The sequence below is a fragment of the Taudactylus pleione genome, unplaced genomic scaffold (genome assembly GCF_031769625.1).
Source record: "Taudactylus pleione unplaced genomic scaffold, aTauple2 ptg000232l, whole genome shotgun sequence".
NCBI classification, from domain to species: Eukaryota; Metazoa; Chordata; class Amphibia; order Anura; family Myobatrachidae; genus Taudactylus; species Taudactylus pleione.
The window spans coordinates 305673-330973 of NW_028284634.1; the positions used below are offsets into that span (position 1 = coordinate 305673).

General features: G+C 45.4%; 1 protein-coding gene across 1 annotated transcript in view; it reads right to left on the bottom strand.

Annotated features, from left to right (window-relative positions):
• Window positions 1-1623: 1623 nt before the first annotated feature.
• ADIPOR1 (adiponectin receptor 1) overlaps window positions 1624-25301 on the bottom strand; it is a 73177-nt gene continuing 49499 nt past the window's right edge. The window contains exon 8 of the mRNA XM_088479425.1: window positions 1624-4472. Coding sequence (XP_088335551.1) covers window positions 4344-4472 — 129 coding nt within the window. The 3' untranslated portion in view covers window positions 1624-4343. The remainder of the gene's footprint in view (window positions 4473-25301) is intronic.

The window sequence follows — 25301 nt, forward strand, 5'->3', positions numbered from 1 at the left end:
GAATTTCCTTATAGATTGTAATCTTGTGAGCAAGGCCATCTTACCTTTTTGTATGTCTGTTATTACCTAGTCTTGTCTTATTTGTGTTTTGTTCCCAATTGTAAAGTGTAATGGAATATGCTGGTTCAATATAAAGTACTTAATAAAAAAATAAATCAAATGCTACTAAAATCCTGGAAATAACCATACCGTATATATAACAAAATGATGCATTGAGATAAGTTACTCAATGAAAATTTTGCAGCAAACTGTGTACAGCAATTATAACATTTATATTAACTAAGCAATATATGGAAAGCTCAGACAGTACTGAAAAAAATATTGCTGCTACACCTATTTGAAAGCTTATATTACACTTCTGACAGAACAAACCACTCTGACATTTATGTCCAGACTGATTCCTCCAAAGGTTATGAATCCAATGAGGGGACTTTCCCGTAGATAGATGTTATTAAATATAGCAGTTAAAAGGAGACTGGTCAGCAAGGACCCCAAAAAAAAAAAAAAAAAAAGTCCAAAAGAATATTATGATCATTCCTGTGGATCAATATATTGTATGTAGTAAAGATAAATTCTTCTAATGTGACCTGATGGTCATGAATAGTGCTATAATATATGCAGTCTCCCTTAGTATGACCAGCATAGGTATATACCGCAGTAATTAATCTGTAAAAATTAAGCCAGAGAAAAATGTTCATGAATGTTTGTAATCCTGCTGAAATAATTAAGCAGCTATAATTCAGTCTGGTGATATTTGAAATCAATAGTGATTCTAGAACAGGCTGAAAAGAATTCCGACCTTAACAGGTCCATGTGTGCTCTGCAGTGTGTGTATTGGGGCTCTGTTGGTAAGCTAGCTATTACTTTCCTGCTATAAAAGAACATAGACCTATATCTATAGTGTATACTAGCATCACGTAGGTAATAATATTTCCATATAATACACAAGGTACTATTATACCCGTATAACAAAGCCTCCCAAATAATTGTTTCACCTACTGGAGAAACACTACTACTACTATAATGTGCTCTGGCTACCTGCTTTAAAGCAAATAAAAGTTTATTTCACTCACGGTAAGTTGTGCAAATAAGCAGAAATAGGGTTTCTGGGGAAATATATATTTTTTTTACTAGAACAAGGTTTTCTTTAGAACATCTGATGTTTTGGAATAAGTGGTTCAAAACAAATCCAGTTGGAATTATTATTGGCTGCCATTAATGTATACATGCTACAAAATCTAACACTATGTTGAAGGGCATTAGTGTTTAAAGAACAAAGTTAAAAAAGTGAGAGAGATACTTAGGTTACAGACAGTACAAGTTCATAGTGTGATTTGTTGAGCTTCCATAAATTAAACAAATCCAAAAACATGAGACCCTGCTCAGTATGAAAGTGTAAATTGCTGTGATTTGAAGCATTATCAAATCATTTAGTTATCTTGCATAATACAAATCGTATAATGGTACACGTAGTACATATTCTGTACAACATTCACATTTTGATTCGTAAAAGCTATAAACTGAAACAGTGCAACTTATTTTTTATAATTAAAATGTCATGTTAAAATCAAAAGCAATGTTTTCAGCAATTAAATAGTATATAAAAACATGACAAATTTAAACTTAATCAAGTACATTGGTCTCTTTATTTGAAAATATGACATCTCCCTACTGGGATTAAATATCTCCCATGACCCCTTACATATTAACACTGAGAAAAGGTAAAAAAAAAAAAAAAGTATGGAAGAAGAGTAAACAAAAACAAAAAAATCCATCTTTTGTACAAAATGAAATTAGAAAGCATTAAATTGATTGTAAAGAATGATTATTTACTGTTTGCATTTAAGTTCACAAAATGTCAAGAATTTCTCATTTTGGAGGAATGCTGGTGTAGTTTTGCTGCGGTATCTTATGTTTTAATACCAAGAGGTCTAAATTCTAAGATTAACAGCTGCTAAAAAATTCTTCATATGAACTGGGGGAATCTAGCAATTTTAAATTAGAAATAAAGCTTTTCAGAATACATTTAAAAATAAAATATTTAGAGGAGATCTATATTAGCAAGCTATTTTCGCACTAAAGCAGCATTCACTATTTTCCAAGAGAGCAAATGCATGAGCTTCATGCACTTTCCTCAAAGTTGAATGACACCAGAAATAATTACACGTTGTACGCGAAGGTGAACTGTACTTCGTTTGACGTAATTCAATTCAATTACTAATTCCTTATTATTCAGTGAAAGTTTGTTGCACATCCTTAGGCTGTTTTCATCAAAGCATTAGTTAATACGTGAAAAAAAAAATTAAAATGCATCAAAGCATGCTTTCTAGTGCACGAAGATGGACTTCATTCAGTTGAATTATGGGAAACATGCATGTCAACACATGAAAAGGATAGAAAATACTGTGTTAATAGCATTCAAATATTAGAATGCCACAGTGTGAACTACATCATGAAAAACTTTAGGAAAAAAACCCATTTGTAATGCACACCAAATCGTTCTGAAGGGGACCACACATGCAGTTCTGATTGGGTAGCAACAGTTATTGTACAAATTGTGTCTCCTTCCAGACCAAAATGAGTGAATCTTATTGGTTAGTAACATTCACTTAATTGAGGCCAATGAGAAGCAGAGAGATGGCAAAAGCAGTGTGATTCATCCACTCTGTGCAGCACCTGAATAGCTGTTGACAATTGTGCAAGATGACCAGATTGCACGGTGTGGCCACCTTCAGTAACGAACTGTTGGCAACAATGTATGCTGCAGAAAACTTATTGTTAGATTTCTTAATACAGTACTAAACTCTTCTTACTTCTGCTGGCCCTATATTTTTCTTCTTCAGATAGCATGTTGTCCACCAACAAAACGGTCTCCTTAGGTCACAGAGATTGGGCACCCTTGGGTGCCCCCCTACATTCATTTTTACTCATGGACACATATACCAAGTTAAAGTCACCCTTGCTTTCCACCTTTTGAAGGCCGCTAAATTGGCAGAACACATGTAATCATCATATCGCACAATACATTATGTCTACAGTTCTGAAAGAGGAGGAAAACTTGGGTATGTCAGGCAATGAATATACTTGAATTGAGGAAATAAACAAGCAAGTACACGTAAAAACTTGTGATGGCAGTATTTCTTGATAGAGAATGGATTATAGATTATTAAATAATAATGATGATGAGTAGAGCTATTTAAAATGGACATGTTTTATGCTGTGATATCAAGTGCATCTGATCGGGTTAATATCGTGACTGTGTACAGTATTACATATTGTAAAGAAGTGAATGTATTTACATTTTGTAAGTAGATTTGTAAAAATACAGAAATTTACCATGCTCTTTTGTGAGGTGCTTGACATACAGACATAAAGGAGGTGATGTTCCTTTGATTTCTTGATTTTGTCAACAAGAGACTAAACATTCTCTACAAAAGACTAATAAAATCCTTAGAACATTCTCAAGTGGGTTTCATTTCATTACTGGCCCAGAGACTGCTTAACTATAGGCTATGTAAGATGGCACCAATGACTTTTGCAGCAGAAAACATAGTAAGACACAATGTAAAAACAAAAAGATAATTAGTTTTCTTCTGTAATATGAAATCTAAATTAGCCCTGCATATTATTATTTTGATTACATTTGTTTTGTTAAGATGCTCTTCTTCTTTACTATGGTGGTGTTTATTAACACCTAAAGTAGCATCTGCAACTTATAACATCTTACTCTGCATAAGAAAAGATGAAGAGCACCATAACAAAACAATAAGCACATATTTTTTTTACCCTATGAAATAAATAGCAAACGCTTAATTATATTTCATTCCACACAACATTAAAATGTATAACAGACTGACCTCCATCAACCTTCCCGATATAAGACACACACATTATATATATATATATATTCTGACAGTGCTTTGCACATACTGCCCAGGCTCTTTAAGCCCAATGAACTTACTACTTCGACAGGATGCAATTTGTCAGAAAGTTCCGTTTACACCAGACTCCAGATCAATTTATAACAAATCACTGGAGTAATGAGGCAGAGACCTTGATATAAAACAGATGAATATAACTAATTTCCCTTCCTCTTATAACATAAGGCAATTAAAAAGGTTATGGTCAAATTACATCTTAGCTCATTTTAATCCTTTCACATCTTGTGCACGAAGAGCTCTTGTATTTCCTAAATGAAGAGGTAACAGTGACCATTGCCTTATAACAGAGGACTTCCGGGCATAATGTCTAAATACAACTGGGTAGCAAATCAGTTTAGTCCTCTAATACACCATCTTGTATATTGCCAGATGAAAAAGGGCAAGTCTAACTTTATCCAGACACTACAGTAGAGAATCATCTGTGCAACCACCCTCCAGCCCATAACGGAATTCTTGCAGGTTGGAAACGCCATAGAAGTGGATAAAAGCTGCTGCCACAACAAGGACGTGGAAGATCTGGTGGGATTGGAACTGGAACAAAAGAAAACAAAGAACAAGATCTTAATATCACAGAACAGAGCATAGTAGATTTTCAGAGACCGCAATGGAACATCTTGATTCAACCACATTTGTAATATACCTATGAAATTGTTCCAATAATAATATCAATAAATATATCCTAAAAGAATCTTTCTGCACAGCATTCAATAGCTTGCAAGTGTAGCAATACAAAGAGACATTGGTGAAACTAACATTATAATTATTTTTTTTTCAACAAAAAACTACGGTATGAGCTGAAGTAGTGGAGAGGAGGTCTTCTAAGGGTAAAAACGTATTCCTTCTAAGGCAGGGGTCAGAGAACTTTTTTACCTTTTACCCCAAAATATATTTAGATACGCTGATGTTACCCCCTTGATTTGAAAGGAAGGAAATAATATAGTAGTGCCCCCATATAATGCCCCTGTAGTAGTGCCCCCATAGCTTTGCCCCTGTAGTAGTGCCCCCATAGTTATGCCCCTGTAGTGCCGCTTGTACAAAAACCCAGAAAACCCACTTACCTTAATCCCCGCTCCTGCATCCGCCGCCGTCCTGTCCGCCCGGCTGCTCCTCGGAACTATGGGAGAGACGTCATGACGTCTCTCCCATAGTGCGCATGGAGAGAGCCGGAAGCTGGAGTTCAGAAGAGAAGCCCAGCCTCCGGCTAATGTGGCGCTGCAGGGAAGGAGCCGGGCGCCAGCCGGGAATAACATCTCAATGGGCGTCCGGCTTAGAGCCTCCCTGCGGCACAGCCGGGCATGCATATGAATCATTCTTTATTACAGAATGATTCATATGCATGCCCAGCTGTCCGTCCATTACCCCCAGGAATTAAATTTTTATCCCATGGGGGGTAATTTACCCCTGTTCCCCGACCACTGTTCTAAGGGTAAACATTTAGAAATAATTAAAATTAATGTGAATTTTTTTTTTATTATTTATTTATTTAATAGTTTCTTATATAGCGCAGCATATTCCGTTGCGCTTTACAATTGGAACATTAATAGAACAAAACTGGGTAATAACAGACAGATATATAGGTAGGAAGGCCCTGCTCGCAAGCTTACAATCTATAAAAATAACATAATAATAGACCAAAGAATAAAACTAATTGTATTACTTGTAATCCTATGTATATAGCATAGCTATTTGGGCATTGTACATTAGAGTGGCTTGAGGAGGCATCTAGAAAGTGCAATCAGGCACTGTCTCACCTGCAACCCTTTGACACAGTGGCCTCCACTCACCCACATCTCCAGGCCTACAGCAGACAAGGAGGTGGTGGATTGGTTTATTCCTTTCCCAACACTGTATATTAGAGATGTACAAACTGCTCCATCACTTAGGTTTACATGTTTTGAAGTATATCCTGTCTGGATTTCAAACCCTTCTCTATTTGTATTGCTATGATCTATGCTCCCCCTAGAACATTCAAAGCCCGATTCCCTCAGTTCCTATACTTTAACAGTTCCAACATTATGGGCGATTTCAACATCCCTCTTGATTATACACTTGCTTCTCGTGTTCCCAAACTACTCTCTAATCTTCTCTTTTAGCTTTCTCAGTGGACTAACTCTTCTACTTGTACATGTTTTTTTCTGGAATTTGCTTAGTTGTCAGTTTATTTTAACACTCCTTTGACTTGCTCTCACTATCACTTGCAAACTATCTTCCATAACCTTTGCACTCTGACTCTACCAGGCCTCCGCATACCTGCAAAATCTCAACTAATTGTAACCTACTTTTCACCACTCTGCATCAATTTCTCTCCCAAGTTTTAAATTTCCTTTTTCTGGCAGTCCAACATCTTAACCAACCCTAGCAGCAGCTCTTGATCAAGTGGCATCAGCTACTCATTCATCTCTGCGTCTACCACAATTTAAGCTTTGGTACATTAAGTAAATTATTCAGATCTATACTCTCTTGCAAAGTTCTGTGCCATATCCCAAGGCCCTCCAAGCTATTGGTGAGCCTTGTCTACACTCACCTCCTTTCCTCACAAACCCTCTATCGCCAGTTTTTTTTTGTTACAACACTCCACAGGGGCTGCAATGATATGATGGTCAATCATTGGTAAATCTAAAGGACATTACTTGCTTGTAATTCTCCTGAACCTCTTTGAGACTATAATCACTAAGGGGTCTATTTACTAAGCAGTGTTAGGAGACAGAGCGAAAAATGATAAGGTGCCAGCCAATCAGCTCCCAACTGTCATTTTTCAAACACAGCCTGTGAGATGGCAGTTGGGAGCTGATTGGCTGGCACTGTATCACTTTTCACCTCGTCTCCTAACACTGCTTAGTAAATAAACCTGTAAGTCTTTAAGACATTTCCTATATTGGTTCTCATCTTACTTATCAAACATTAGCGTTCATTCTCTACATCCACCTCCTCTCCACTTCTTCTATCAGTTGGTGCACTACAAGGATCAGTGCACTACAAGAGACAGGTATAGACATACAAACACACAAATGTTATAGCTCTTTTGCATTTTGTAATCGGGGAATGTGTCGGTATCCTTCAGTTAATGGCACAGTTGGCTGGTTTAAGCAAAATGCTTTTTTTATTTTTTTAAAAAGCCACTTTTTTTTATTATGCTGTGACAACACGCAAGGTGCCATGACTTCTTAACAAAAGCTAGGTCTTCTACGGTTCTCTAGTAAAACCACTTCACTTGGAAAACAAACTCCTATGGATCTCAGTACCATCTGTATGTGGATGATATCCAAATCTATCTATCCTCTTCAATTCCCCTAACATTTAAGTTGTCCCGCATTACTGAATTTTTGTCAATTCATCTTGGATGTCACCTCGGCTCCTCAAAATAAATCTTTCAAAAAATAAGAGAATATTCTCACCAGTCAACAGAAACTGCCTATCTGGTATCTCTATATTTATCAACAACATGAAAATGAAACTTTACACCTCAAGGTCACTGCCTAGATGTCATCCTTAACTCATAACTGTCCTTCTGTTCTTCACATCAAGTCTATATCTAAAACCTGCTACACACACCTAAGAAATATTTTCATAATTTGCCCCTCACAAAAGATTCTGAAAACTATTACTATTGCATGTCACTCCTTAAGAGTCTTATCCTAACCAAATCAATATTGAATGCAGATGCTAGATGAATTTTCCTTGCAAAACGTTGCTCTATTACTCTACTTTGTCAGTCCCTACATTGGTTGCATGTACTTTACCAGATCCAAAATAAAATACTTCTACTAACATATATGAAACCATTAAGACAACTGCACTCTTCCCTAGTCTCAAAATTAAAGTTCACACAAACTTACATTATATGTATTAACTCATATAGATTGCAAATCTGTATTATCAATTTAAATGATGTAAGAAATGAATATAAGTGCTGGAGGTAAAAGGCTACTATGTACTGTAAATTGATTAAAGACAAGAGACAGGTATAGACATACAAACACACAAATGTTATAGCTCTTTTGCATTTTGTAATCGGGGAATGTGTCGGTATCCTTCAGTTAATGGCACAGTTGGCTGGTTTAAGCCAAATGCTTTTTCTATTTTTTAAAAAAGCCACTTTTTTTAATTATGCTGTGACAACACGCAAGGTGCCATGACTTCTTAACAAAAGCCTAATATAAGGGAATCCCCCTGGCATTATTCCACATTCTTGTTGCTTGTGGTCTTCATTTGAGTAGCTGTACCAATACAGTAAGTTGACACACAAAAGAGAAATGGGTAATTCCATGCCAAATAATCACAAAAAAAGTAACTTTTCAACGCGACCATCTCAAATTTTCATGAAATTTGGTAGGATAGTAGACAGCATAAAGTAACTTTCATATGTCAAATTTTAGCCCTCAGTGATACATGGTGTTCATGCTTCAGGTTGGCAAACATGACAAATATTGTAAAATGTATGCTTGCAAGGTCAACTAAAACGAATCATAACTTTGCTTCTAATTGTGGTAGAACTTTCATGTTGGTCTTGTTTTGAAGCTAAGGGACCAGAGTTTTCATAAAAAATAGTTTTATATTTAAATATTGACTTCTACATTTCAAGGTCACATGATGTGACCTTTGACCTTGAATATCTAAAAAGTGTATATTTATGTACATAAAGTATGTTATACACTTAAATACAATCTTTCTTTGGTATAAGTTTCATTTTGGGAAGCCTTTGGGAACAGGAGGAAAAAAATAAAATAAAAATAATAATTACGGCAGTTCAACCCTTTTTGTACTAACCATGTAACTGGCAAGTTCAGACTTGTCTTGTAGTGTCTCTCTCTGTGTTCTAGGGATGGCCATCGGTGGTTTTCCATCGATTGTCACCATCGATGGCACCGTCAGGATAACCATCGACTGTACAACAACAATCTATGGTGAACCATCAATAGTTTGCACCACTTGATGGTCACCGCTGCTGTGTGTATGGCAAGCTGCAGGCTAATAAAAACACAGGGGGCGGGGCTTGGCGGATAGCCAAGGGGCGCGGCTAAGTTCTGTGTCATGAGTAGAAAAAAAACCATGGCCCAATTGATGCATACTGCGCATGCATCGCAGTGTGCGAACCGGCCACTGCGATCGGGATTGCACAGCGGCTACGCAGACCCATTGCAGAGTGATTGACAGGAAGTGCCGTTTGTGGGTGGTGACGTGGGGGGTGGTGACTGAACGCAGGCATGCCAGTGTGATTGAATGTCGCTGCAGAGGCGTGCATAAATTATCCACTGCGATAGCTTATGCAGCCTGAGGACTGATAGCGTGCGTGGAAGTTAGCAATTTCTGAGTAAGGTCAGGGCTTGTGCAAATGTGTGTGAGGCTGCGATGGTACTCTATTGTACTGAAGGTTTTGCAGTATTGCCAAACATTGTAAGGTGAGATTGTGATCACAATGAATTAGCATACTATCACAGTTGAACTGCGTGTGTAATCGCTATTGCATTAGCAGTTGCCTTCCTTGCTGAATCAGGCCCTAAGACAGTTTACCTAATACAGTTTATCAGTGAATAGTGGTAGTTTGATAAAGAGCGTGACAAATGGATAAAAAGTACATTAAGACTCAGTGCTGCAACCCATTTCATATTAAAGGAAACAGCAGCAGTAGAAAACAATTATCAGGCACAGGTTCCTCAGCCGGAATATGGAATATATGCTCTCTTATAACTTTTGCAATGTTTACAGCTTTCTTTTTGCAAGTTTTCTTCTTTCATTCTTTTCCTCTTGATATGTGATGCTCCCACACTGCTTCAACATTTTATTGACTGCAAAGCTGATACAGTCCTGCATGTTGCCACTTCTGTATCACTTTCTTCATCAATTGATGTGCTTGGTCCTTTCTCAGCAGTTATCACAAATCATTTGATCACTTTTGACACATGGCAGTATTTTAATCATCCATGGTAGCATCTTCCTCAATTGTTTTCATCTGCTGCTATGTCCTTTAATATCAAATGGGTTGTAGCGCTGAGCCCTAATGTACTACTTAAACATTTGTCATGCTTTAGGTCAAACTACTACTTTTCACTGATACACTGTATTAGATAAACCAGAGGTTCCCAAACGCGGTCCTCAAAGCACCCCTAAAGTTTGGGTTTTAGAGATATCCATGGTTGAGCACAGGTGGTTAAATCAAAATAACTGAGGCACTAATTAAGTCACCTGTGGTCAAGCATGGCAATCCTTAAAACCTGGACTGTTAGGGTGCCCTGAGGACTGTGTCTGGGAACCTTGGAGATAAACTGTCTTAGTCCCTTGTATCATACATGCCTACTCTCTTGAAATGGCTGGAAACCTCACGAAACAGGATGGTGCTCTTGTACCCCGGAAAAGCAGGCAAGTCTCCCGGCCGGCTGACCACCTCCCGCCCCGGACACCCTTGCAGCTCCCACCCAAACCCCTGCACACGCTGAATCGCATCCCCATGGCCCCACCCCCTGCTTCACAATGTCAGTCATTTCAGCATTGTGTAACGGTGGCGGGCCAAAATAACGCAATCACATAGTCACGCCCCCCCGTTCCGCTTCTAATGCCGGGTAATATTATTATTATTACCACCACCAGTTATTTATATAGCGCACACATATTCCGCAGCGCTTTACAGAGAATAGTTGGCCATTCACATCAGTCCCTGCCCCAGTGGAGCTTACAATCTATGTTCCCTATCACATGCTCACACACATACACATTAGGGTTAAATTTATGTTTTGGAGCCAATTAACCTACCAGTATATTTTTGGAGTGTGGGAGGAAACCGGAGTACCCTGAGGAAACCCACGCAAGCACAAGGAGAATATACAAACTCCACACAATTAGGCCCGTGGTGGGAATCAAACCCACGACCTCAGTGCTGTGAGGCAGTAACTCTAACCATTAAACCATCTGTGCTGTAATATCCCTAGCCTCGCCCCCTATGCTGACCTGGCTACCACCTCAAGGAGGCAAGCATGTCTTGTATAACTTAGTTTTCAAAGCAGAAGCTGCAGCCAGGCTGAGTGGTGCAAATAATTGATGGAAAAACCACCGATGGCCATCCCTAGAACACAGAGAGACACACTATGGGGTAAATTTACTAAGAAACGAGTTTGTTCGAGTTTTTCCGTTTTTAAACTCACTTTGCTTCACCAACATTCGGGTGAGTTTTCCCTTTAACAACTCGCAAATTTAATAAAAAGCGAGTTTAGGTGAAAGTGAGTTTTTCGATGGTGAAGCAGTTCGAGTTTTTTCCTCCAAATTGCGAGTTTAGAGTATGGATGAGTGGGTTTGGATTTCTGAAATCCGAACCCCCCCCCATACCGAGCTGGATCAGAGTCAGGTTCGAGTTTTCCCGCCTGACTCGGGTCTGAAATCGAGGCAAAACGTTATCATCCCGCTGTCGGATTCTCGCGGCTTTTGGATTCTATAAAAGGTCCCCGCGTCTGCGCCATTTTTCACTCTGGCTGTGGACAGTGAAGAGGGAGGGTGGGAGTTGTGCTGCGGTTGTCGTCCATAGGGGCTGTCTGGGCTGTGTTGTGCAGTGTCCCATAAAGGCTGTAGTTCTAAAGGGGTGCTGTAGTGTTGTCCAGGGGGTGCTCTGTCCATCAGGGGTGCTCCCCCTCAATTGCAAAAAAAATATGAGATATGGTAAGAACTTACCCTTGTTATCTCTATTTCTACGAAGTCCATAGGGTTCCACAGGATACCTTGGGGTATAGGTGTGACGTCAGTCGCAGGGCACCAAAGAGTTAAGCTTTCAGCCTCCCAGGATGCACTAGGTCCCCCTCCTATACCCCGCCCCCGAGCCAAGGCACCTCAGTTAGTTACCAAGCCATAGGCCGGAGGAGGAGAAGGAAGAGAGAGAACAAAGATCTGGACACATACAAGAATCACATTCTCACCAGAGGGAGACGGAAAACCGGTGACCAGAGCAAAGCCCATCTGCAGCACAGGTGCGACAGGGCGGGAGTCCTGTGGAACCCTATGGACTTCGTAGAAATAGAGATAACAAGGGTAAGTTCTTACCATATCTCATATTTTCTACTTCAGGGTCCATAGGGTATCCACAGGATACCTTGGGGATGTCCCAAAGCAGTATCCTTTAAGGGTGGGGACGCTCCTGTGCAGAAAGGAGAATCCGCCGCCCGAAGGAAGCATCCTGAGAGGCGAAGGTGCCAAACCTGTAATACCTCACGAAGGTATGGACAGAAGACCACGTAGCAGCCTTGCAGATCTGAACTGCCGAGGCACCACGTCGAGCTGCCCACGAAGGACCCACAGACCTAGTGGAATGAGCCTTCAGAGAAGGAGGGACCGGTAGGCCTTCATGAAGATAAGCTTCAGAAATAGCCATACGGATCCAGGCTGCCAAAGTTTGCTTTGAAGCAGGCCAACCCTTTTTACGGAAGCCAAAGAGGACAAACAAAGCGTCCGACTTCCTAAACGAAGAAGTGCGGTCAACATAAGTCCTTAAGGCCCGCACAACATCCAAAGAGGCCTCACCCACGGAAAGACCCGGTGAGTTAAAGGCCGGAACAACTATTTCCTCGTTAATATGAAACTGGGAAACAACTTTGGGAAGAAACTCGGGCCGAGTGCGGAGCACTGCCCTGTTCCCATAAAAAACCAAGAAAGGGGGTCTACAAGAAAGAGCCCCTAACTCAGAAACACGTCTGGCCGAAGCAATGGCCAGAAGGAAAACAGTCTTAGCTGTTAGCCATTTAAGATCCACTGAGCCCAGTGGTTCAAACGGCGGTCCTTGGAGAGCCCTCAGGACCACAGCCAAATCCCAAGGCGCCACAGGTGGAACAAAGGGCGGCTGAATGCGGAGAACACCCTGCATAAAGGTGCGCACATCCGGGATTGTAGCAATCCTACGGTGAAACCAGACAGATAGGGCCGAAACCTGTACCTTCAAAGAAGCAAGGCGAAGCCCATGATCTAGTCCCGCTTGCAGGAAGGCGAGAATCCGAGACAGACGAAACTCCCGCGGTGCATAACCTCTCGGTCGACACCACTGGAAGAACGTATGCCACACGCGATGGTATATCCTCGCGGAAGACGGTTTCCGAGCTCGTAACATGGTACGCACCACAGAGCTGGAAAACCCCCGGGACCTCAGCATGGCCGTCTCAACAGCCACGCCATCAAAGACAGCCGAGTTAGGTCCGGGTGAAGGCAAGGACCCTGAGACAGAAGGTCCGGTCGTAGCGGCAACCGCAGAGGAATGTCCACGGACAGACCCTGAAGGTCTGAGAACCAGTGCCGTCTGGGCCACGCGGGAGCTATCAACAGGAGCGTCCCTCCTTCCTGTTTGAATTTCCGGATTACCCGTGGAAGAAGGGAGACCGGAGGGAACAGGTATGCGAACCGGAACGTCCACCGGACGGACAGAGCATCCACCAGAGACGCCCCTTCGTCTCTTGTGCGAGACCCGTACACCGGCAACTTGTTGTTGTGCCGGGACGCCATGAGGTCGATTTCTGGAAGACCCCACCTGTCCACCAGTAGTTGAAAAACGTCCGGGTGCAGGGACCATTCCCCCGGATGAACGTCCTGGCGACTTAGAAAGTCCGCCTCCCAATTGAGCACTCCCGGGATGAAAACCGCTGATATGGCCGGAAGATTGCGCTCCGCCCAAACCAGGATCCGAGAGACCTCTACGAGAGCCGCCCGACTGCGAGTTCCTCCTTGCCTGTTTATGTAGGCCACGGTGGTAGCGTTGTCCGACTGGACCTGCACCGGGCGACCCTGGAGAAACCGCTGTGCCTGCTGGAGAGCATTGAAGACCGCACGGAGTTCCAAGATATTTATTGGAAGCTCCGCTTCTGTCGGCGTCCACCTGCCCTGGAACAAGTGTGGACCCGAAACTGCTCCCCAGCCCCGAAGACTGGCGTCCGTTGTCAACAGGACCCAATTTGGAACCCAGAACGGACGTCCCTTGTTGAGGTGGGTCGTCTGTAACCACCACGTAAGGGACAGGCGAACCTCCTGGGTGAGCACAATCGTCTGGGACTTCAGAGACTGAGTCAGCCCGTTCCACTTGGACAGGATCAGGTGCTGCAGAGGTCTGGAGTGAAACTGGGCGTATTCCACCATGTCGAACACCGACACCATGGAGCCCAGTAACCTCATCGCCGAGTGTAAGGACACCCGGCGGCTGAGCAGACAACTGCGCACCCTTGACTGTAAAGCAGAGATCTTGTCCTCCGTCACGAAGATCCTTTGCTGTCCCGAGTCCAATAAGGCTCCAAGATGCAGAATCCTCCGAGACGGGATTAGAGTGGACTTCTGCCAGTTGATTAGCCAGCCGTGCCGTTGCAGCAGTGCAATGGTCAGGTCCAAGTGGCGTAACAGGAGCTCTGGAGATCCTGCCACCAATAACAGGTCGTCCAAATACGGCAACATGCGGACTCCCTGCAGCCGCAGAGAAGCCGCCATGACCGCCATCACCTTGGTGAAAACACGTGGTGCTGTTGCCAGGCCAAAAGGTAACGCCCGAAACTGGAAGTGGTCGCTGCTGATTGCAAACCTGAGGAACTGTTGATGGCGCCAAAGAATAGGGACATGCAGGTAAGCGTCCTGTATGTCCAATGACACCAAGTAGTCCCCAGGTTCCAGCGCCAGAATGATGGACCGTAGGGTCTCCATCCGAAACTTCGGGACCCGCAAAGACTTGTTGAGTGCTTTGAGGTTGAGAATCGGACGATATGACCCATTGGGTTTCTGTACCAAAAATAGATTTGAATAGAAACCCTGGCCCCTCTGGGAGAATGGAACCGCCACTATAACTCCAGCCTGGAGCATAGTGTGCAATACCTTCCGCAGCTCCGTAGCCTTGTTCCGGTCTGATGGGAGACCCGTGGTGAAGAAGCGAGCCGGGGGTCTGTGCCGGAAGGAGAGGGCGTATCCGTGGGAAACCACCTCCAGAACCCAAGTGTCTGTCGTAGTAGTCGACCAACACTGGGCGAACTGTAGCAGGCGGCCTCCCACCCTGGGATCCCCCAAAGGGAGGCCCGGACCGTCAGGCCGCAGGCTTGCCATCTGGCTTGGGGGCCGGACGTCTGGTACTCCATGCCTGCTTCCGGGGCTTGACCGATTTCTTAGGGCCAGCCTGTCGAGGAAACGACTGTGGTTTGGGCCTGCCCTGGGCCCTAGATGACCGAAAGGACGATGGTCCCGAACCAGAAGGAGCAGCGGCCGACGGGAGACAGGCAGATTTGGCTGCCGCCAGCGTGGCCACAATCTTATCCAGATCCGGACCGAAGAGAACTTCTCCGGTAAACGGCAACGCTTCCAGACCTTTCTTGGAATCTGCGTCCGCCTTCCAGGATCGCAGCCACAAGGTGCGACGAGCAGCTACCGCTGCTGAAGAAATTCTAGACACCAGAGTACTAATGTCTAGAGCCGCCTCGTTGATGTAGGTGGCCGAATCACGGAGATTGCCAATCAACTCCGCCTGATCGGCCGGACAGTCGGATTCAAAAGAAGCCTCTAATGAATCCGCCCAGCGCTCCATCGCTCTGGCAACCCAGCAAATGGCCATAGCCGGCCGTGCTGCCCCCCCTGCAAGGGAATAAGCGGACTTCAGGCAGATTTCTACCTTGCGGTCCGTAGCATCCTTAAGGGAGGACATGGATGGCATCGGCAATGTGGCACTACGGACAAGACGGGTCACGTGAGAATCCACCTGTGGAGGGGATTCCCACTTCGCAAAATAATTATCCGCGAACGGATAAGCCACCGCCAGGCGTCTCTGCGGCTGGTATCTTTTGCCAGGTTGTTTCCACGCCTCCTCTAAATGGTCCACCAACTGACCCGAAAGAGGAAAGACTGTGGCATCGCCCTTCACATCTTTGAAAAAGGCATACTTAGATTTAGCCGCTGGGGGAACTTCGTCCTCAATCACCAAGGCTGTGCGGACCGCCCGAATAAGTCCAGGAATATATACTTTGGACTTAGCATCAGCGTCCTTAGTATGGAGAGGTTCCTGATCGTAAGGATCTAGAATCTCCCCATCATCAGACGTCCCTTCGTCATCCTCATAAGGAGCGGACAGAGACGCCACCGGCCTTTTATGAGACCGCATCACAGACTCCCCTTGCAACACATCCGACAAGTGCTGTACAGAACTCGTCAGGGAGTTAACCCACGCTGGCTCCTGAGAACCCGGGAGCGGGGAAATAGGGAGACTGTGGGGTACCACCAATTGTCGTGGGAACCCCTGCATGGGTGACGACACCACAGACTGCTGGGACAAACCCATCGGAGTAAACGCGGGCTGCGGAGCTAACTGGCCCACTAAAGCTGTTAACGCCTGAGCGAAACAAGCCCAGGGCGGCTCCTGTACCGGTGCTGTAACCGTAATAGGCCGCGCCATGGACAAACACTGCCGGCAAAGGCCCTCCGCGCTACCCTCCCCCTCCGCTAACGGTACTTTGCACGTGGTACACTGTAGCCTGAGGGGAAAATCACTTTCAGACATGATGGCACCACGTATGTGACCTCTCTCACCAATTAAGTATTAAATAGGCGAGAGACCACCCTGCAGCACCGCACCGCACCGCAAGGGCTTTAGCAGAAAGAACAGGGACAGTAATAAAGCTGACAGTTTAGAGAGAAAAGATTACAGGCAGCAGCGCTAGCACAGTCACATACAATGCAGAAAAATAACAATTCCTGCACTAACAGCGCTGATCACTCAACTACACAGACACAGGGCCTGGTAGGACACAGCGCTGCATACACAGACCTGACCACAGCGGAGGAGAGGTATGCGGGGGGACCCAGACCACGATGCTTCCTTCCAGCAGCGTTCACCATGCGTTCTGGAGAAGATGGCCGCCGAGGAGCAGAGAGGAGGCTGGCCTGGGGGAGGAGCGCTGCCACAGGACCAGTCGGCAGCATGCAGAGAGGGCTGTGTGCAGCGGGGGAGGCGCCGGCTGTGAGACAGGGAAGGCGCGCTCCCCTGGCATGCATTTAACCCCTGGGACGCCGCAGCGCTACCGCTCTGCTGCGGTCCGCTGTCCCAGGGGGTAGTGGAAGCGCAGGTTGGTCGCCTGGCTCCACGCTGCAGCCAGTCCCCAGGGAGCCCCCTGCCTGGGGACTTAGGACCATGTGATCAGCGGGGACCCACCGCGGGACCCCGCTGCTTACCTCTGTCCCCCTTGAATCCGGCCATGGTCCGGAGCATCTGGGGTCACCGCTAGCTGTGACCCCAGACGCCCACCAGCATCCCCGGATCAGTACCGGCGTTCTGGTACCGGCGGGGTGTAGGGAAGACAGCATGGACGTCAGGACTGACTGTCCATGCTGTTCATCCAGTTGTGCAGCCACAGCTGCATGAAGAATAAGCTTCAGGGGCTCTTCTAGCCCCCACTCCAACAGGTGCACCCGACTCCGGCCGGGCACCAAACTAAACTGAGGTGCCTTGGCTCGGGGGCGGGGTATAGGAGGGGGACCTAGTGCATCCTGGGAGGCTGAAAGCTTAACTCTTTGGTGCCCTGCGACTGACGTCACACCTATACCCCAAGGTATCCTGTGGATACCCTATGGACCCTGAAGTAGAAAACAATTTTTTTTTCCTGTTTGTGTGTGCTGTAGCCGCATGTGCATCAACAAAGTAGCAGCGCCAAGTGTGCGCCTGCGTCATAAGTAAAGGGCCGACTGGCTCGTCTGTTGAAGGGTGGTGTAACCCCCAAAGTGCGCTTCAAAAAAAATAAAAAAATATAGATTTTTCTGTGTTTGTGAATTGTGTGCACTGAAGCCGCACGTGCATCAACAAAGTAGCGCCAAGCGTGCGCCTGTGTCATAAGTAAAGGGCCGGCTGGCTCGTCTGTTGAAGGGTGGTGTAACCCCCAAAGAAAAAAAAAATCTTTTTCTGTATTTGTGTGCACCTTAGCCACACGTATATCAATATCACATAAATGGAGGACAAAAATTTTCAGATAAAAATAAAATAGGGAGAGTTCAAGAACCACTTCCTCCAAGTGCTGAGGCTGCTGCCACTAGTCATGACATAGACGATAAAATGCCATCAACGTCGTCTGTCAAGCCCGATGCCCAATGTCATAGTAGAGGGCATATAAAATCCCAAATGACAAAGTTCATGAAAATGACCTTAAAAAATAAATTTAAATCGTCTGAAGAGAAACGTAAACTTGCCAATATGGCATTTACGACACGGTGTGGCAAGGAATGGCTAAAGTCCTCCCCTATGTTCATGACTAGTGGTTCAGCTTCACATGACTATGGAAGCCATCCTCCCGCTAGTAAAATTAAACGAGTTAAGCTGGCAAAAGCACAGAAAAGAACTGTGCGTTCTAATTCTAAGATATCACAAATCCCTATAGAGAGTCCAAGAGTTGCGATGCCTGACCTTCCCAACACTAGACGGGAAGAGGTGGCTCCTTCCACCATTTGCACGCCCTCTGCAAGTGCTGGAAGGAGCACCCACAGTCCACTTGGTGATATTCAAATTGAAGATGTCACTGTTGAAGTACAACAGGATGAGGATATTGGTGTAACTGGCGCTGAGGAGGAAGTTGATGAGGAGGATTCTGATGGTGAGGTGGCTTGTTTAAATCAGGCTCCGGGGGAGACAGTTGTTGTCCGTGGGATGAAAAATCCCATCACGGTCATGCTTGGGCAGAAGACCAAACATTCCACCTCTTTGGTCTGGAAGTATTTCTATCCAAATCCGGACAACTGTCTTGCCATATGTAAAGGTGGAATACATAGGGGTATGGACGTTAACCACCTAGGAACATCCTCCCTTATACGTCACCTGCAGCGCGTTCATAAAAAGTTACTGTCAAGTTCAGAAACTGTGGCTAAAACCGTAAGCAGTCCAGGGACACCTAAATCCCTTTGTTCTGTTGTATCCAAGCGCCTGCAAACCACACCGTCAACTCCCTCCTTGTCAATTTCCTCCTCAGTCAGGATCGGAAGTAGTCCTGCAGGCCATGTCACTGGCATGACTGACTCTCCTATACGGGATTCCTCCGGAGGATCCTGCATTGCTACGCCTACTGCTGCCACTGCTGCTGGGAGTCGTTCATCAACCCAGAGAGGAAGTAGGAACACAACTACTTCTTTTACTAAGCAATTGACCCTCCAACAGTCCTTAGTGAGGAGGATGAAGTACGACAGCAGTCATCCTGTTGAAAAGCGGATAACTGAGGCCTTGACAGCTATGTTGGTGTTAGACGTGCGTCCAGTATCCGCCATTAGTGCAGTGGGATTTAGACAATTGATGGAGGTAGTGTGTCCACAGTACCAAATCCCATCTCGATTCCACTTCACTAGGCAGGAGATATCGAGAATGTACAGAGACGTCAGAAAAGTGTCCTCAGTGTTCTAAAAAATGCGGTTGTACCCAATTTCCACTTAACCACGGACATGTGGACAAGTGGAACAGGACTATATGACTGTGACAGCCCACTGGGTAGATGTATCGCCTTACGCAGCGTCACCAGTAGCAGTATCTCAGAAACGCCAGCTCGTTGTGTATCACTGGTTTCAGTAAGAGGCACACCGCCGACAACCTCTTAGAGAAACTGAGGGAAATCATTGCCCAATGGCTTACCCCACTTACAGGGGTATCCAATTTGGAGCGAAAAGTCCATGCTGGACTTTTCACTCCACATCGCTGATTTTCCTGGGATAAAGTATCGGGCGCGCGCCCGCTTTATCCCCGTATTCAATTAAAAAGCTACGAAAACGGGAGCCGGCGAAATAGGATCGGCGAAAAAAAAATGGGATTTACCTGGAATAAATTGTAAAGCTGTCAAAATATGGGGGATCACTATGGGTACCCCCGTTTTAGCCTGCAAATGAAAGTCGGGGTTTTAAATAGCCGCGGCAGGTTTTTTTTCCCCGACATTGAAGAAGTGATGCAGAAGAGCACTTAGGTTATTTTTCTCGTTTTTTTAAGTGGTCCCATCAAATTTGGGGTACATGAAAATGGGTACTAGCATATTTTTAGGTCCCTAAAGTAATTTTTTAAAAATTCTGTAAAAAGGCACCTGCCGCTAATAGCCTATTCTAGAAAACACCTGCCGAATACTTGCAGAATAGCCCTGAACCTATTTCCCTATTTTTAAACACTTTTTTCTATTTTTTTTTTGTTCACCCCAATTTTTTATTATTTTTTTTGGGGTGTCCCTTATTTTTTTTTACTTTTTTTGACAGTTTATTTTTAAATGACATTCCCAGGGTTGCAGGCTATTTTTTTTAAACCTAAACCCCAATTCTGCACTTTTTTTTCGCCACCTATTCAGTGGTGAAAAGTCTTGGAAATTGAATACGGGGATAATTAAAATCGGCGAAAATGACTTCATCGGCGATAATTTTTCATTGATTCCGAAACTTTTGCTCCAAATTGAATACCCCTGTTAGACTCTCCTAGGAATTTGTGATATCTGACAACGCCATCAATATTGTGCGGGCATTACATCTGGGCAAATTCCAGCATGTCCCATGTTTTGCTCACATAATAAATTTGGTGGTGCAGAATTTTCTGAAAAATGACAAGGACGTGCAGGAGACTCTTTGGGTGGCCCGAAATATTTCTGGCCACTTTCGCCATTCAGCGACTGCGTGCCGAAGACTGGAGCGTCAGCAAACACTCTTGAACCTGCCCTGCCATCACCTTAAGCAGGAGGTTGTGACACGTTGGAACCCAACCCTCTATGTGCTTCAGAGGATGGAGGGGCAGCAAAAGGCCATTCAAGCCTATACATCCACCTATGACATAGGCAAAGGAAGGGGTATGCACCTGACTCAAGCGCAGTGGAGAATGATATCCGTGTTGTGCAAGGTTCTCTAGCCCTTCAAACTTGCCACACGTGAAGTCAGTTCAGACATTGCCAGCTTGTGTCAGGTCATTCCCCTCATCAGGCTTTTGCAGAAGCAGCTGGAGAAAGTGAAGGAGGAGCTAAGACAAGGAGATTCCGCTTGGTATGTGGGCCTTGTGGATGAAGCCCTTCATTTCGCTTTGCCAGGATTCGAGGGTGGTCAATCTGTTGAAATCAGACCACTACATTTTGGCCACCGTGCTCGATCCTAGGTTTAAAGCCTACGTGGTGTCTGTCTTTCCTGGCGGACACAAGCCTGCAGAGGTGCAAAGACCTGCTGGTGAAACACTGTCAGCTGAAGCGGAACGTGACACGTCAACAGCTCCTTCTTCATTTTCTCCCGCAACTGGGGCTGCCAGGAAACAACTTAGGTATCATAAGCAACCCGCTGGCGGTGATGCAGGGCAGACAGGAACAAGTTTGGACATCTGGTCCGGACTGAAGGACCTGCCAACAATTTCTGACATGTCTACTGTCACTGCATATGATACTGTCACCATTGCCAGAATGGTGGAGAATTACATCGGTGACAGCATCCAAGTAGGCATGTCAGACAGTCCGTAGCCTGTACTGGCAGGAAAAAGAGGCAATTTTGTAGGACCCTGTACAAACTGGCTCTATTTTACCTAAGTTTCCCCCCCTGCAGTGTGTACTCCGAAAGAGTTTTTAGTGCAGCCGGGAACCTTGTCAGCAAAAGGCGTAGGAGGTTGCTTCCACAAAATGTGGAGAAGATGATGTTCATCAAAATGATTTATCAAGTCTTCCAGGAAGGCCAACCTCCAGAAAGTACAGAGGGACTGGTGGTAGTGGATTCCAGCGGGGACGAATTAATACTCTGTGAGGATGAGGACAACACTGAAGAGGGTGAGGAATCGGTGGATGAGGACAACATCTTGCCTCCGTAGAGCCAGTTTGTGCAGGGACAGATTAATTGCCAGCTATTTTTGTGGGGGCCCAAACGAACCAATCATTTCAGCCACAGTCGTGTGGCAGACCCTGGCGCTGAAATGATTGATTTGTTAAAGTGTGCATGTCCTGTTTATACAACATAAGGGTGGGTGGGAGGGCCCAAGGACAATTCCATCTTGCACCTCTTTTTTTTCTTTGCAGTATATACTCTTTGGGGCCTAGTTTTTCAAACTGTCATCCTTTCTGCCACTGCAGTGCCACTCCTAAATGGGCCACGTGTTTGTGCCGTCCACTTGTGTCGCTTAGCATAGTCATCCAGCTACCTCGGTGCAGCCTTTTTTCCTAAAAACAATATTGTGAGGTGTTCAGAATACGGCACATTCTACACGGTCAGTGTGAACTTCGTGGGCTGCCCACGAAGGTCACACTGACCGTGTAGAATGTGCCGTAACTAAGTCTGGCACCACGCAACTGGCCTGAGTGTATGCCTGTGAAATTGCCACACAAAGCCATCTTGTGAGAGTCTGTTTATTGGTTGGCCAGCCGCGCTTATGACAGCCATACAGCACAAAGAGAGAATCGGACTTCCTCAAGCTGTTGATGCGATCCACATAAATACGTAGCACACAAACAACATCCAGAGAAGCCTCACCTACAGAGAGACCTTAAGTCTGAAAAGCTGGGACCACAATTTCTTCATTTATATGAAAACATGATACTACTTTAGGAAGGTATATATTCCGGATGGAATATCAAAAAGGGGGAGCGGACAGAAAGCTGCCAAATCAGAGACCCTACGGGCCGAGGCGATAGAAAGAAGAAAAAAATAAGAGTTATGGTATAACATACCTTTGTTAACTCTTTTTCTTCGAGGTCCATGGGGTCCACAGCCATTACGGTGGGTATGAATCCCGGTCACCAAACAGTTAATACAAACGAGCTCTCTGCTCCCAGGATGCACCGGGTTTCCTCCTCATATACCCCACCTCCTGCCTCAGGTAGCCAGTTCGTTACCAAGCTCAAGCAGGCAGAGACAAACAAAGGGTAAAAAAGAAAAGACCCATACTTACGAGTCCAGACTCTCGATAAGAAACTACGGAAAACCTCCCCCAGAACTACAGGTGCGTCTGGGTGGGTGTCCTGTGGACCCCATGGACCTCAAAGAAAAAAAGGAGTTAACAAAGGTATGTTATACCATAACTCTTATTTTCTTCTTCGGGGTCCATGGGGTCCACAGCCATTAAGTTGGGGATATCCCAAGGCACTAACCCAACGGGCGGGGATGCTCCTGACTCTCGTAAGAGAGGAGAATCCTACGCCCGAAGGAGGCATCCTGAGAGGCAAAAGTATCAAAGGCATAAAATTTGACAAAGGTATGGATGGAAGACCATGTGGCTGCTTTACATAATTGCTCAGCATGAAGCACCTCGGCGGGCCGCCCATGATGGACCTACCGCCCTAGTAGAATGCGCCGTCACTGAATCCGGCACAGGCATACTAGCCTGTGTATAAGCCAATGAAATTGCCATGCGAATCCACCTGGCCAGTGTCTGTTTATTGGCTGGCCAGCCACGCTTATGACAACCATAAAGCACAAAAAGTGAATCGGACTTCCTCCATTTGCTTGTGCGTTTAACATAAATTCTCAACGCAAGGACCACATCCAGGGAAGCCTCACCTTCTGAGAGACTTGTGCCCTGAAATGCTGGAACTACTATTTCTTCATTAATATGAAATTTAGACACCACTTTCGGAAGGTAACCCTCCCTAGTACGTAGTACTGCTCTATCTTGATGAAATATCAAGAACGGCTCCCGGAAGGAAAGCGCAGCTAAATCCGACACTCTACGTGCAGATGCCATAGCAAGGAGGAATACAGTCTTTGCTGTTAGCCACTTGATGTCTATTGAATTTAAAGGCTCGAACGGAGGAGCCTGCAAAATCTTCAGAACTAGAGTCAAGTCCCACGGAACAACCGGGGAAACGAAGGGAGGCTGAATCCTCAACACCCCCTGAAAAAAGGTCTTTATATCCGGTCTCAGAGCAATTTTATGTTGGAACCAGACTGAAAGAGCTGACACCTGTACCCTTAGAGGCCAGGCGTAGCCCTTTTTCCAGACCGCTTTGAAGAAAATCCAGCACTCTGGATATCAGGAATTTATGTGGATCATACCCTTTCAGTTCACACCACTGAAAGAAAGTATGCCAAACCCTATAATATATACGGGCTGAGGATGGTTTCCGTGCCTTCAGCATCGTCCGTATAACAGACTCGGAAAACCCCTTTTCCCTCAAGACGGAGGCCTCAAGAGCCATGCCGTCAAAGATAGCCGATGAAGATCCGGGTACCGGCAGGGACCCTGTAGCAACAGATCCGGTCTCAATGGCAGAGGCCATGGAGTGTCTATGGAGAGAGACCGTAGATCTGTGAACCAGTGCCGTCTCGGCCACGCCGGAGCTATTAATATGACGGTGCTGCCCTCTTGTTTGATCTTTCTGACCACTCTGGGCAGAAGAGCAAACGGGGGAAACAGATATACCAGCTTGTAACGCCACTTTACTGTCAGTGTGTCTACAAACTCGGCTCTCGGATCTCTTGTCCAGGATCCGTACCTGGGAACCTTGTTGTTCCTTCTTGATGCCATCAGAAGACCCCACCTGTCCACAAGGTTCCGAAAAACCTGTGGATGTAGGGCCCATTCCCCTGCATTTATCTCTTGCCGACTGAGAAAATCGGCCTCCCAATTCAGGATTCCTGGAATGAACACGGCAGATATCGTGGGCAGATGAGTCTCTGCCCATACCAGGATTCTTGATACCTCTGCAAAGTCGACCCGACTCCTCGTGCCCCCTTGATGATTTAGGTAGGCGACCGCGGTGCGATTGTCCGACTGTATCTGCACCGACCTGCCCTTTAAGATTTCCTGAGCCTGCACTAAAGCTTGGAATATAGCTCTTAGTTCCAGGATATTTATCGGTAGCCAGCTTTCTGTCACTGACCACTTTCCTTGGAAAGTGTGTGACCCCGTCATCGCCCCCCAACCTTGAAGACTGGCGTCGGTTTGGACTAATGTCCAATCCGACACCCAAAAGGGGCGACCCTGCCTGAGATGCTTTGTCTGCAACCACCAGGTCAGGGACAACCGTACCTCTGGAGAGAGATGCAGCAGCTGGGACCTGATCGTGCGATGATCCTTGTTCAAGCGAGACAGAATGAATTGCTGCAGTGGTCTGGAGTGGAACTGAGCGTATTCCACCATCCTGAAGGTGGCCACCATCGACCCCAGGACCTGCATGGCTACTAGAACGGATATTTGCCTGTTGCAAAGCAATCTGCATATTCGTGATCTTCTCCTCCGGCAGATATATTCTCTGCACCACGGAGTCCAATCTCGCTCCCAAATGACACATCTGTTGTACCGGACAGGGTGACGACTTTTGCCAGTTTATGATCCAGCCGTGACTGTACAGACATGATACTGTCAGCCTCAAATGATCCTGTAACTGCTGTGGGGACTGCCCCAGCAACAGGAGGTCGTCCAAGTAGGCAAAATCCTGACGCCTTGGCGCCTGAGGCATGCCATCATCACTGCCATCA